The 12,463-nt window shown below is 40.4% G+C and overlaps 1 protein-coding gene across 9 annotated transcripts in view; it reads left to right on the forward strand.

Annotated features, from left to right (window-relative positions):
• Positions 1-12,214, forward strand: part of CASR (calcium sensing receptor) — a 92,048-nt gene extending 79,834 nt beyond the window's left edge. For all 9 annotated transcript variants that reach the window (XM_025475536.3, XM_025475508.3, XM_025475547.3 and 6 more), the window contains 3 exons: positions 5,664-5,894; positions 9,041-9,164; positions 10,471-12,214. In XM_025475536.3, coding sequence (XP_025331321.1) covers positions 5,664-5,894; positions 9,041-9,164; positions 10,471-11,966 — 1,851 coding nt within the window. In that variant the 3' untranslated portion in view covers positions 11,967-12,214. The remainder of the gene's footprint in view (positions 1-5,663; positions 5,895-9,040; positions 9,165-10,470) is intronic.
• The last annotated feature ends 249 nt before the right edge of the window (positions 12,215-12,463 follow it).

The raw sequence follows: 12,463 nt of genomic DNA on the forward strand, positions 1-12,463 counted from the left end.
TATTTTGATTTTAAAGATAGGTTTAAGTTACAACTGACTATAGAAAACCCTTAATTTTTATGGTCTTCAAAGAAGCTTTTCAAAAAGTAAATCCTAAGTCTTTTCATCTTATCTGAAAGTTCTCTTGTTTGTTTGCTTGTTTATTTGTTTTTGTGCACAGAACTTAGAACTTTATTTCTTCAGTCTGAATCAGCTGAATTCAGCCCTACTGGCTAGAACCTCCATTCTGTAGCTACAGTGAATAGCCACAGTGAGAATGGACTTTTTTTTTTAAATATTTTTAAAGATTTTATTTATTTGAGAGAAAGCACAAAAGAAGGGGGGAGGGGCAGTGGGAGAGGGAGAGAGGGACGAATAGACTCCCCACTGAGCCAGGAGCCCAATTTGGCACTCAATCTCACAACCCAAGATCATGACCTGAGCTGAAATCGAGAGTCAGATACTTAACCAACTGAGCCACCCAGGTGCTCCAAGAATGGACATTCTTGTCTTGATCCCAATCTTAGGGGAAAAACATTCGGTCTCTCACCATTTAACTGTAGGTTTTTCACAGATGCCATTTGCAGGATTCAGAAAGTTCCTTTTTACTCCTAGATTATGGAGACTTTTTATCAGGAATGGAGATTGGATGTTATCAACTACTTTTTCTGTATTTATTGAGATGATCATATGGTTTCCCTTTGGTGGTATGTTAATTTAGTTGAATGTTAAACCAACCTTGGATTCCTACGATAAACTCTACTTGGTCACAGTGTATTTTCCTTTTTGCAGATAGCTAACATTTGGTTAAGAAATTTTGCTTCTGTGTTCATGAGCGATATCGATTGTTTTCTTTTCTAGTAGTATCTTTGTCTGGTTTTGGTATCTGAGTAATACTGGCTTCAAAGAATGAGTTGCAAGTATTGTCTCCTTTTCAATGTTCTAAAAGAGTTTGTGTGGAATTGGTATTCCTTCTTCCTTAAATATGTGGCAGAATTTATCAGTGAAGCCAGCTTGGGCCAGTTTTCTTGGTGGAAAAAATTCTTAACTGTAAATTCAGCTTCTTTAATACTCACAGGGCTGGGGTTCCTGGGTGGCTCCGACAGTTAAGCAACCAACTCTTGATTTTGGCTCAGGTCATGATCTCAGGGTCGTGAGATCAAGCCCTGTGCCAGTCTCATACTGAGTGTGGAGCCTGCTTGAGCTCACTTTCTCTCTTTCTTTCTCTCTCTCTCTCTGACCCCCCCACCAAGCTCTCCACATAGACATGAAGACTTGCTCTCTCTCTTAAAAAAAAAATACTTACAGGGCTATTTCCAGTTACCTCTGAAGACAGCTTTCACATTTTGTGTCTTTCAAAGACTGTGTCTAAGTTGTCAAATTTATTGGCATAAATTTGTTTAGAATATTGTTTGCTAAATTATTTATAATATTCTCAGACTCTCCTTTTAATGTCTGCTAGATCTTTAGTGATGTCACTTTTCTCATTCCTTTTTTGGAAATATGTATCTTCTCCTTTTTTTCTAATCAATCTGGGTAGAGACCCACTGATTTTATTGATCTTCCCAAAGAACCAGCTGTTGTTTTAGTGATTTTCTCTCTATTTTTCTGTTGTCTATTTCATTGATTTTTGTTCTGATCTTTATTATTTCCTTTATCCTGCTTTATTTGAATTTAATTTGCTCTCCAAATTCTAATTTCTTTTTTTTTCAAATTCTAATTTCTTAACTTGTAAAGTGGGGTCATTGATTTGAGACCTTTCTTCTCTTTCAGTTTAGTAATTTTAGTATTACAAATTTCCCTCTAAATATTGCTTTCACTGTATCCCCTACATTTTTATATGCTATGTTTTCATTTTCATTTATACAAAACACATTCTAACTTTCATTTTCATTAATTCTTTAATCTGTAGGTTATTTAGAAGTGTGTTACTGGTTTCCAAGTATCTGCAGATTTTCCAAATATCTTTCTGTTATTCATTTTTAATTTAAATCTTCTGGAGTCAAAAAACATACTTTGCTTTTATTTTTAATATTTTTACATTTATGAAAATGTGTTTATGATTTAAAATGTGGTTATCTTCATAGATATTCTACATGCCCTTGAAAGGAATGTATTCTACTGCTATCGGGTTGAGTGTTTTCTATAAATATCAATTAGGTCAAGTATATTGATGAAGTATCATTCAAGTCTTTTAAATCTTTTTTGATTTTTCTAACTACTTGCTCTTTTATCTAATACAGAAACCATATTGACCTTATTTTTCTTATTTATCCTCAGACTGGTGAAAACCTCATCACAGTTTGACATTACCTGACAAATGCGCCAATATTACTTTAATCCCCACATATTAACCAAACATTCAACAGACATAGTTTGAGTATCCATTAAAATTCAGGCTCTCTACAAATCATTGAGAATAAAGGGATAAATCTTCTTTAGAGAAAATTTGTCTAATAAATCCTGGGTATAAAATTTCTAGCCACAAAGATTCTGGGTGCTCCCTTTTCTGGATAAGATCTTTGTACTGCTCTCACCTTCTGCCTATCCTTATCTCCCTATCCCATTTGAGGCTAGAATTGCTATGTCTCATTAGTAAATTCTTAACACCAAGTATGTTCAAAGTTACCTTTCTGTCAAGATCTCTACCTGCTGCTAAATATCAGCTCCACCAATGGAGTCATATTTGGATATTTGAAGCCCCTTTCCATACCTCCTTTTCATAACAGCTTTATTGAGCTATAATTCACATACCAGACAGTTCACCTATGAAAGTGGTTTTTAATATATTTGCAGAGTTGTGCAACCACAACCAAATCAATTTAGAACATATCACCTCATCAAGAGGAAATTTCAAACCCTTTAGCTCCCTACCTCTACATCCCCCCATTACTAAATAACCACAAATCTACTTTCTGTCTCCATATATTTGGATATTCCTGAACATTTCATATAAATGGAATCATAAAATATGCGTTCTGTGTGACTGATTTCTTCCACCAAGCACGTTTTCAGTTTCTTCCATGCTGTAGCATGTATTAGTAGCTCATTCCTTTTTATGGCTGAATACTATTCATTATATGGATATAACATTTTATTTATCCATTAATCCAATTGATGGACATTTAGCTTGTTTCCACTTTTTGATTATCATGAATAATGCTAAATGAACACTCATGTTCAAGTTTTTGTGTGGACATATATTTTTTCTTGGGATAACACATAAGACTAGAATTGCTGGGTCAAGTGGTAACTCTATGTTTAACTTTTTGACAAAGTATAAGACTGTTATCCAAAGTGTCTGTACCATTTTACATCCCCACCAACAGTATACGAAGGATTCTGATTTCTCTACATTCTCATCAAAGCCATTATTATCTAATCTGGTGCCTTTTAATATGAAATCTAGCCTCTTTGCCTTTGCTCCTCTTTACCTACCTACTTTATTTCCCCTTGTTCTCTGGCACATACATAAATTTTTAAAAGCTGTTTCCTTTAAAGCCCCATAACACTTCATGTTTATTCCTAATTTGGTCTTTGTCCATGCTATTCCCACTGTTTTTAACATCATCCTTACTTCTGTCCTTTGCCAATCCAAATTTCTACCATCCTTCAAGCCTACATTGACATTTTCAGCCATTTTTAATTTCCATCTCTCCGAAATTTAGCTGTATTTATAGCTGATACCCCATAAATTAGCCTTTAAGTATATTTTATCTCACATAGCTCGCTATTTCATCCAATATTTATGTCTTTTTTTTTTTTTTTTTTTTTTTATTTTTTTTTTTATTTTTTTTTTTTTCAATATTTATGTCTTAATCCTTATCTCTCTAACTTATTTTTAAACTCCATGAGGACTATAATATTATGCCTTATACTACTGCAGCCTAATTCAGAACACACAGTGAAAAGTCTATAAATACTTACTTGTTGATTGATTCTAACAACATACAAATCTCACCTTGTATTTACTTTAGTTCTTTAATAGAAACTTTAAGAAAATGGTTTTTTGATCATCTCCTTCTTCATTCAAATTAAGATTATGGTAGAAATCTCCATCCCATGCCAATAGCAGTGCAAGAGGATTATAGCCAATGGTGATCTTCGAGTCCCTTTTCTGTCCAATCTGACCAATGTAGAAGATAACCATTTAATTATAAATTAATTATTATAAAATTATAAAATTAAATTATTTATTATAAAATTATTTATTATAAAATTATAAAATTAAATTATAAATTTAATTATAAAATGATTGTCCCTGTTCCCTTCCCTATCCACCCACTGCTGCCTGGAGCGTTTCACTCAGAGAACCTATAGACAGAAAAAAGGAGAAAGGGAGCTTGATACCTGGCATAGGAACTAAACCTGAATAAAAAGAAAGTAAATTTCTGCTAAATTCTCTAGCTTTATTGCTATATATGCTTTTATTTATTTGTGTGTGTGTGTTTTGTATATTTTTTATTGGAGTTCAATTTGGCAACATATAGCATAACACCCAGTGCATTTAAAATTATTCTTCAAATAAGAATGATGCTTTTTCAAAAATATGTTTAATGAGGAAATATTACTGACATATACTTGCGATGGACACTCTAAACTATTTATATTGGACGCAGGATGATACAGTAGGAAAAGCTCATGTTTCAGTCATAGCTCAAGAACTTCCTAGCTTATAACTGGCAAATAAGTATCCTTATAAGTAGGAAACAAGCATCCCTACGTTCATAGGCTGGACCGTGTCTTAATCGCTCTTGGTGGCTCAGTGATCCCTGGCATGTCCCTGGCTGAGCGTCCAGGGCCTCCTCCTGACCCATATCGGGGGCACACAGGAAGCAAAGCCAGGAGCCTAATGATGCTGCAGCAGAGCATAGCCGTTAAGAGCGCAGGCTGTGTACCACTTGCTAACTGTGTGACCCTAAACAAGATACTTCCACATGTATGCCTCATCTTCCCCATCAATAAAATAGGAATGATAGTACTATTTGTTGTGAGGATTAGATAATAAATATAAAGTATTTAGCATTTGTTCCTAAAATGTAGTAAAATGACTAATAAGGTTTAATCATTATTATCATTTCTTTTTTGTACAAGAGGTATGTGGCATACAAACCCTGTAAAAATTAAGGGACTGGCCAGACTATTACAATAGTGATGGTGAGGGCTCCACCCACAGGCTTCTTTCTTCCTTCCACCCACCTCCGCTGTGATCTTTGGCAACAAGACACTTCCACAGAGGCAGTAGCATAAAGACGGTGCAGATCATAAGAGCACTTCATGCCTCCAATCCTTCCCCAAAACCCATCTCAGAAAACACCACAAACGGCTCTAGCTTATAAACCCTGCCCCTCTTGGGGCACCACCAGTTGATGGTATACCTGCAGAAGACTTGATTTGTCCAGGGGCCATGGTGAGATGTACCCATTTTACTTTCCTGACTTCAAGAAAGTGTTTCTTACCCCAGTTGCCATCTGAATACTAAGTAAAGCCCGTGGCTTACCAGGGCTACTGCTAACACATGCAAGCACCTTAGTGTAAGCTAGAAAAAGGTACCTCTTCCTAAAAGTTATGTTCCTTCCACTCCATTAGAATAAGATAGTTTACTGTCCTTGTGCAGTACACAACATATTTAACCATACATGGCAGCCCTGTGGCTTATACTCAGAGTCTCTGTTCCTCTTTAGGTCTTGAAGCACCTACGGCACCTAAACTTTACCAACAATATGGGGGAGCAAGTGACTTTCGATGAATGTGGTGACCTGATGGGGAACTATTCCATCATCAACTGGCACCTCTCTCCAGAGGATGGCTCCATAGTGTTTAAGGAAGTCGGATATTACAATGTCTATGCCAAGAAAGGAGAAAGACTCTTCATCAATGAGGAGAAAATCCTGTGGAGTGGGTTCTCCAGGGAGGTATGTGCTGTCCATCAGAACAACAGATACCTCCACCATGGGCAGGAAGTTGTGCTGAGCTTTGGGAGGGCCTTGGGCTTCACCACTGGACTTGAGAAATGATGAGTCCACTTCCCTCAACTCACTAACTCTGCACTGCCAAGGTTCTCTGGCAAATCCATCAGTGTTTAGGGTACAGAAGAGAAGCCTCAGAATGTGAGCCCCATCCTTACTATATTGAAAGACGTTTTATTCTTTGCAAATCTGACTCTAGCTAAATGGCTAACAATTTCCTGCACTAAAACTTCCCCCAACCAGAACAAAATATTTAAGCAAACATAAACATCATTCAAGGCAGGACCTGGACAATTCATACAGAGGTAGTTCCCTGTCATCCAAATAGCTCAGAGCAGACCTATAATTCAAAAGGACAATTTCCTAGAAGATCAAATGGTTTGGTAACTTGAGAAATATGAAATCTGTGAGAGTATTGTATTCTGTGGTTGGGAGTGCTAGTGTGTACTGTCCTTCACTATTTCTTTTCCTTTCTTTCCCTCCCCGGGGTCCCAAGAAACTTAGAAACCAACAGGTGCAATACTGCCATTTCTATCCCTCTTTCATTAGAAGATAATGCTAATCATCTTCTATTCAAGTTAAAAAAAAAAAAAAAAACTCCCTGCCAAACCAGTTGTTTCTTTTCTGGTATAGCAAAGAAATTATTTTATTGTTTTCCATGTATTTAACTTTTTAAGATGGCTCCAAATCAAGCAGGTAGCTGGGGAGAGAAGAGAAGAGTCTTATTAAAGAGACAGTTTGGAAAGAGTATGAGCCCTTCCATGTTATCTGACATAATCATAAGGAATGAGACAGAAGTAGAGTTTCTGAAATGGTGAAACAGCCAATTGGACAAACCTGTCAAAAAATAACCACTTAGGGATCTGGTGGCAATCAACCAAAAGCAAACAAAAAGTGAAATGTCTTTTTGAGAAAAACTAATGAAATTTGGGTAAGAAAGGCCTGTGGCATTTTAACTTGGGACAGCTCCCGAATTATTCCTAAGAATGTGGTTGCTGTTTCTTTAGTTTTCTATGTGGACAGTCATATTATCTGCAAATAACAACAGTTTTATTGAGTTCTTTCCAATATTTATACCCTTATTTTTTGTCTCATTCTACTAGCTATGAATTCCACAATGTTTGATAATAGTGGTGATAATGAGCATTCTTGTTTTAAAGGAAATGCTTTTAATATTTTCTTATATAGAATGATGTTTACCTACGAATGTTTTATATTATCCTTTACAAGTTAAAGATATTTTTTCCTAACTCCTTTTTCGGTTAAGTGTTTAATCATGAGTTTGTACTGAATTTCATCAAATGCTTTTTCTTCACTGATGATCATATTTTTCTGTATTAATGTATTAATGCAGTCGATGACATTTTATAGATTTTTTAAAATAGATTTTCTAATGCTAAACTTGTTCCTGGCATAAACCCAACATGATCATGGTATATATTGTTTCTTATGTCCTTTGAGTTTGTTTGTTAATTGTTTTAGTATTTTTTTCATCTTTTTGCAAGTAGTAAAAAATAGTTATACTCTTTCCAGGTCCTTTCAGATTCCTTATACTTTGTATACACCTCCAAGACTTCTGCACAGTTTTGCTTCCAATAACGAGAACCCATGGCTCTTTTTCAGGAGACTACCAGCAGACTAATGGAACCCACTTTGCCCACAGGGGCAGAGAGCAGAAGAGCCTAGGAATCTGCATTTCCCTAAGATGACCCTTAACAATGAGGGATGTGGAAGTATGAAAGCCCTGGCTCCCTTTCCTTCAGGTCAGGATAGCTCTGAGGAATAAATTACAGGCCAGAGTTCTCCTGTGGGATCAAGCAAAAGCTATTCTCAGAGGGTCTTTGCTCCAGATCACACCACACCCTTGCCATCTTCTCTTCTGGATCTGACTTGCTCCGATCTCCTCTTGGTTCCCTTGAGAGAACTTTCTTTATAAAACCACTTGTACACAGATCCTCAACTCAGGCTTCCTTCTGAAGACGACTTAGAGTAGTGAGATGGGCCTGTACTTTTATTTTTCTTTTTCATACTGCTCTTGTCTGGTTTTGGAACCAGGGTTATGCTGGCCTTATAAGAATGAGTTGGAGGGTGTTCCTTTTTTTTCTTCTTCTTTTAAACCTCTGATAGAATTCAGATAAAATTAGATTCATCTGTTGCTTGAAAGATTAATGTTATCTGCATGTGGTAAACACAGAATAGTGGTCATCTCAGGCATGAATACGTGGTCGGGGAGGAAGCAAGGGGTGGGGAAAGCGTACAGTTAGGTATAAGTTATTGTTCTGGTCCAGGTTTTGTTTTGGGTGGTAATCACTAACAGTGAGTAAAAGTGATTGAAACATAGACAAATAATCATGGGGGAAAAACAAGGATTACGATTAATCAACTTCCAAGCACCTGAAGTCCACTGAGGAAATTAATTAATTAATTAATTAAAATCTCTGTTATCTGAAATTAATGTAGCTATTGCAGATTTCTTTTGAGTAGTAATTGCCTGACCTATCTTTCTGATCCATTTGCTTTTGACCCCTCAATGTCTGCCCTGCCTGCCTTGCTGAATGGCTGCAGGGATCTCAGAAGTCACCCTATAAAGCCTAAAGCAGGAATTGCAATTCACTGCAAAGCTCAAAGTCTCGTTTTCAAACATATTTCTCCTCATCTCAGCATCTCCCCTTGTAATTGTCCTTCTGTGTGTAGGTCCATGTCCCTGTATCTTTTAGTTTGTCTTAAATCTCTGTTTCCCTGGAAAGTAAACAGATAAATAGGCATCGCATTCTGGGACTTGGAGGGAACGGAATGGGGGATTATTTAAGGAAGATTTTGGTTGCAACAATGAATATTCCCAGAATCCTGTGAATGTGTATGTGTGTGTGTGTGTGTGTGTGCATGCACATGTGTGGGCACTTGCTCGTGACATCTCTCCCTTTCATAGATAACAGGAACAAGGATCTCTGGAGCTGCCTCTCTCTGGAATGGCCTGAAAGTCCGTTGTGCTGGTCCTTGAGCACAAACTCCTGCCCTGTACTTGGTGTCAGAGTTGCTGTAAAACTGATCCCGTAGCTGCAGCCCCTCATTTTCTGCTCTCGGTTCTCTAGATGCCATTTTCCAACTGCAGCCGAGACTGCCTGGCAGGGACCAGGAAAGGAATCATTGAGGGGGAGCCTACCTGCTGCTTTGAGTGTGTGGAGTGCCCCGACGGGGAGTACAGTGATGAAACAGGTAAGGGAACATGCCCTCATGGACACCACGCAAGGCTTGTCCACTTTAGGGGCTCTGGGGTCAGCAAAGTCCCTGGAAGGGCTAGGCTGAGAAGGTACCTTGCACAATTTCTCATTTAACCAGGTATGTCTGAGAGTCACACTGGGCAGAGCACTGAGGGAGACAGAAAAGAAATATTAGATGTCTTGTAATACTATAAAAGCTTAGACATCTTTCTTTTATTTTGATACCATTCTCCGATATTGTATTCCTTTCCTGAACAGACCAAGTAGCCCTGAACAGACCAAGTTCTGTCTGCTAGACTGCAGAGTTAATAGGTCTGCTGGGTGCCTAGCATCGTATTACTGTCTTTCTTATGCTTTTCCTGTGCCTCAGTTTCTTCACCTATAAAGTGGGAATAATAAACCTATTTTATAGAGTTTGGGGAATTAAATGACTTAATATTGGTATAGCACATGGTAAGTTCTAGATGAATGTTAAATAAAAACCTTACCTGACATATTGGAGGCACTCTGTAAATATTAACTATAATTGTTACTATTGCTAGTATCTCACTTCATTCTCACCACAATGGGATTATTGGCTTCCATTACACAGATGATTGAAACTGAGGCTCAGAGAGGTTAAGGAGCTGACCAAAGTCACACAGCTAGTAAATGGCCAAGCCAGGCTAGCCATCCAAATATCTGACTAAAAGCCCATGCTCCTTTCACTCCCCAAAACTGCATGCTTTTTGGGACAAAGCAGAGACTCGATACATGTCCATTGACCGAATGAGTCAGCAGCCTCCCTCACTGGAAAGCCATGGATGGGGAAGTAAGGAAGGCAGAGGTCATTTGTGTGGGATAGTCCGCCTTGATCTAAGAGGAAGTCTGCTCTGACATGTCCACAAAGGCCATCCCTACATCCAAAATGAGTCAGGCTGAGTGTGAATCACTATGGAAAGTTGATGAGCTATGCTAGAACTCTGCTGTGTAGGCAGCCACCTGTCCAGCACGATTGATCATCCTCTGCTATAAACCATCAGCAAGTAGTGTCAAAGGAAACATGTAGCACCACCCCAACCATTTGCAAAGGAAAAAAAATAACAGAACTATTAAAAATACATGGAATTAAATAAATATATTATTAAACATAAATCAGAATTCAATGTGTTTCTAATGTAAAAATCACAAATTATTTCATCAACAAAGACAGTTTAAAGTGGCTGCATCCAATAACCTGTATACCGTTGCCACCATATTCACACACACAAATTAGAGTCTGTGCCCCACAGTGACTAACTGTTCCCTGGAATAATTTACAGATGCAAGTGCCTGTGACAAGTGCCCCGATGACTTCTGGTCCAATGAAAACCACACTTCGTGCATTGCCAAAGAGATTGAGTTTCTGTCCTGGACAGAGCCCTTTGGGATTGCACTCACCCTCTTTGCTGTGCTGGGCATTTTCCTGACAGCTTTCGTTCTGGGGGTCTTCATCAAGTTCCGTAACACACCCATCGTCAAGGCCACCAACCGAGAGCTCTCGTACCTCCTCCTCTTCTCCTTGCTGTGCTGCTTCTCCAGCTCCCTGTTCTTCATTGGCGAGCCCCAGGACTGGACCTGCCGCCTGCGCCAGCCGGCCTTTGGCATCAGCTTCGTGCTCTGCATATCATGCATCCTGGTGAAAACCAACCGTGTCCTCCTGGTGTTTGAGGCCAAGATCCCCACAAGCTTCCACCGCAAGTGGTGGGGGCTCAACCTGCAGTTCCTGCTGGTCTTCCTCTGCACCTTCATGCAGATTGTCATCTGTGTGATCTGGCTCTACACGGCGCCTCCCTCCAGCTACCGCAACCATGAGCTGGAGGACGAGATCATCTTCATCACATGCCACGAGGGCTCCCTGATGGCCCTGGGCTTCCTGATTGGCTACACCTGCCTGCTGGCTGCCATCTGCTTCTTCTTTGCCTTCAAGTCCCGGAAGCTGCCGGAGAACTTCAACGAGGCCAAGTTCATCACCTTCAGCATGCTCATCTTCTTCATCGTCTGGATCTCCTTCATTCCAGCCTACGCCAGCACCTACGGCAAGTTTGTCTCTGCCGTGGAAGTGATCGCCATCCTGGCCGCCAGCTTTGGCCTGCTGGCCTGCATCTTCTTCAACAAGGTCTACATCATCCTCTTCAAGCCGTCCCGCAACACCATCGAGGAGGTGCGCTGCAGCACCGCGGCTCACGCTTTCAAGGTCGCGGCCCGCGCCACGCTGCGCCGCAGCAACGTCTCCCGCAAGCGGTCCGGCAGCCTGGGGGGCTCCACGGGCTCCACGCCCTCCTCCTCCATCAGCAGCAAGAGCAACAGTGAAGACCCCTTCCCGCAGCCCGAGAGGCAGAAGCAGCAGCAGCCCCTGGCCCTGACCCAGCGGGAGCAGCAGCCGCCGCAGCCCTTGACCTTGCCGCCGCAGCCGCAGCCCAGGTGCAAGCAGAAGGTCATCTTCGGCAGTGGCACCGTCACCTTCTCGCTGAGCTTTGACGAGCCGCAGAAGAGCGCCGCGGCCCCCCGCAATTCCACGCTGCAGCACTCCCTGGAGGCCCAGCGGAGCCCCGAGCCCCCCGCCAGACCCCAGGCGTTACTGCCGCCGCAGGGCGGAGACACAGACGCGGAGCTGCCGGCCCAGGAGCCGGGCCTGCAGGGCCCCGGGGGTGCGGACCGCCGCCCGGAGATGCGAGACCCCGAAGAGCTGTCCCCAGCCCTGGTGGTGTCCAGCTCACAAAGCTTTGTCATCAGCGGCGGAGGCAGCACGGTCACGGAAAACATACTGCATTCGTAAAAGGGAAGCAGGTGGCCAGTCCAGGGAGGATCCGGAGCGGTTTCCTGGGGTCATGTTCTCTGACAGGGATGAGGAATTGCCCCAGACTCCCTTCTTCTGAGGAAGGGGGGAATTAGACACACCAAACACCTCACTCTTGGTTGCACTGTTTTAAATAACAATGAATTGACTAAAGTTCCCTTTAAAATTTAAAAGAGAAGGAAGAAGAAAAGAAGAAGAAGAAGAAGAAGAAGAAGAAGAAGAAGAAGAAGAAGAAGAGAAGAAGAAGAAGAAGAAGAGAAGAAAGAAAGAAAGAAAAAGAAAGAAAAAGAAAAAAGAAGAGAAGAAAGAAAAAGAAGTAGAAGAAAAAGAAGAAAGAAAAGAAGAAAGAGAAAAGAAAAAGAAGAAGAAAGAAAGAAAAGAAGAAGAAAGAAGAAGAAGAAGAAGAAGAAGAAGAAGAAGAAGAAGAATCAGAAGAAGAAGAAGAAAGAAGAAGAAGAAGAAGAAGAAGAAAGAAG

This window comes from Canis lupus, chromosome 33 (genome assembly GCF_003254725.2).
Source record: "Canis lupus dingo isolate Sandy chromosome 33, ASM325472v2, whole genome shotgun sequence".
In the NCBI taxonomy this organism is placed as follows: Eukaryota; Metazoa; Chordata; class Mammalia; order Carnivora; family Canidae; genus Canis; species Canis lupus.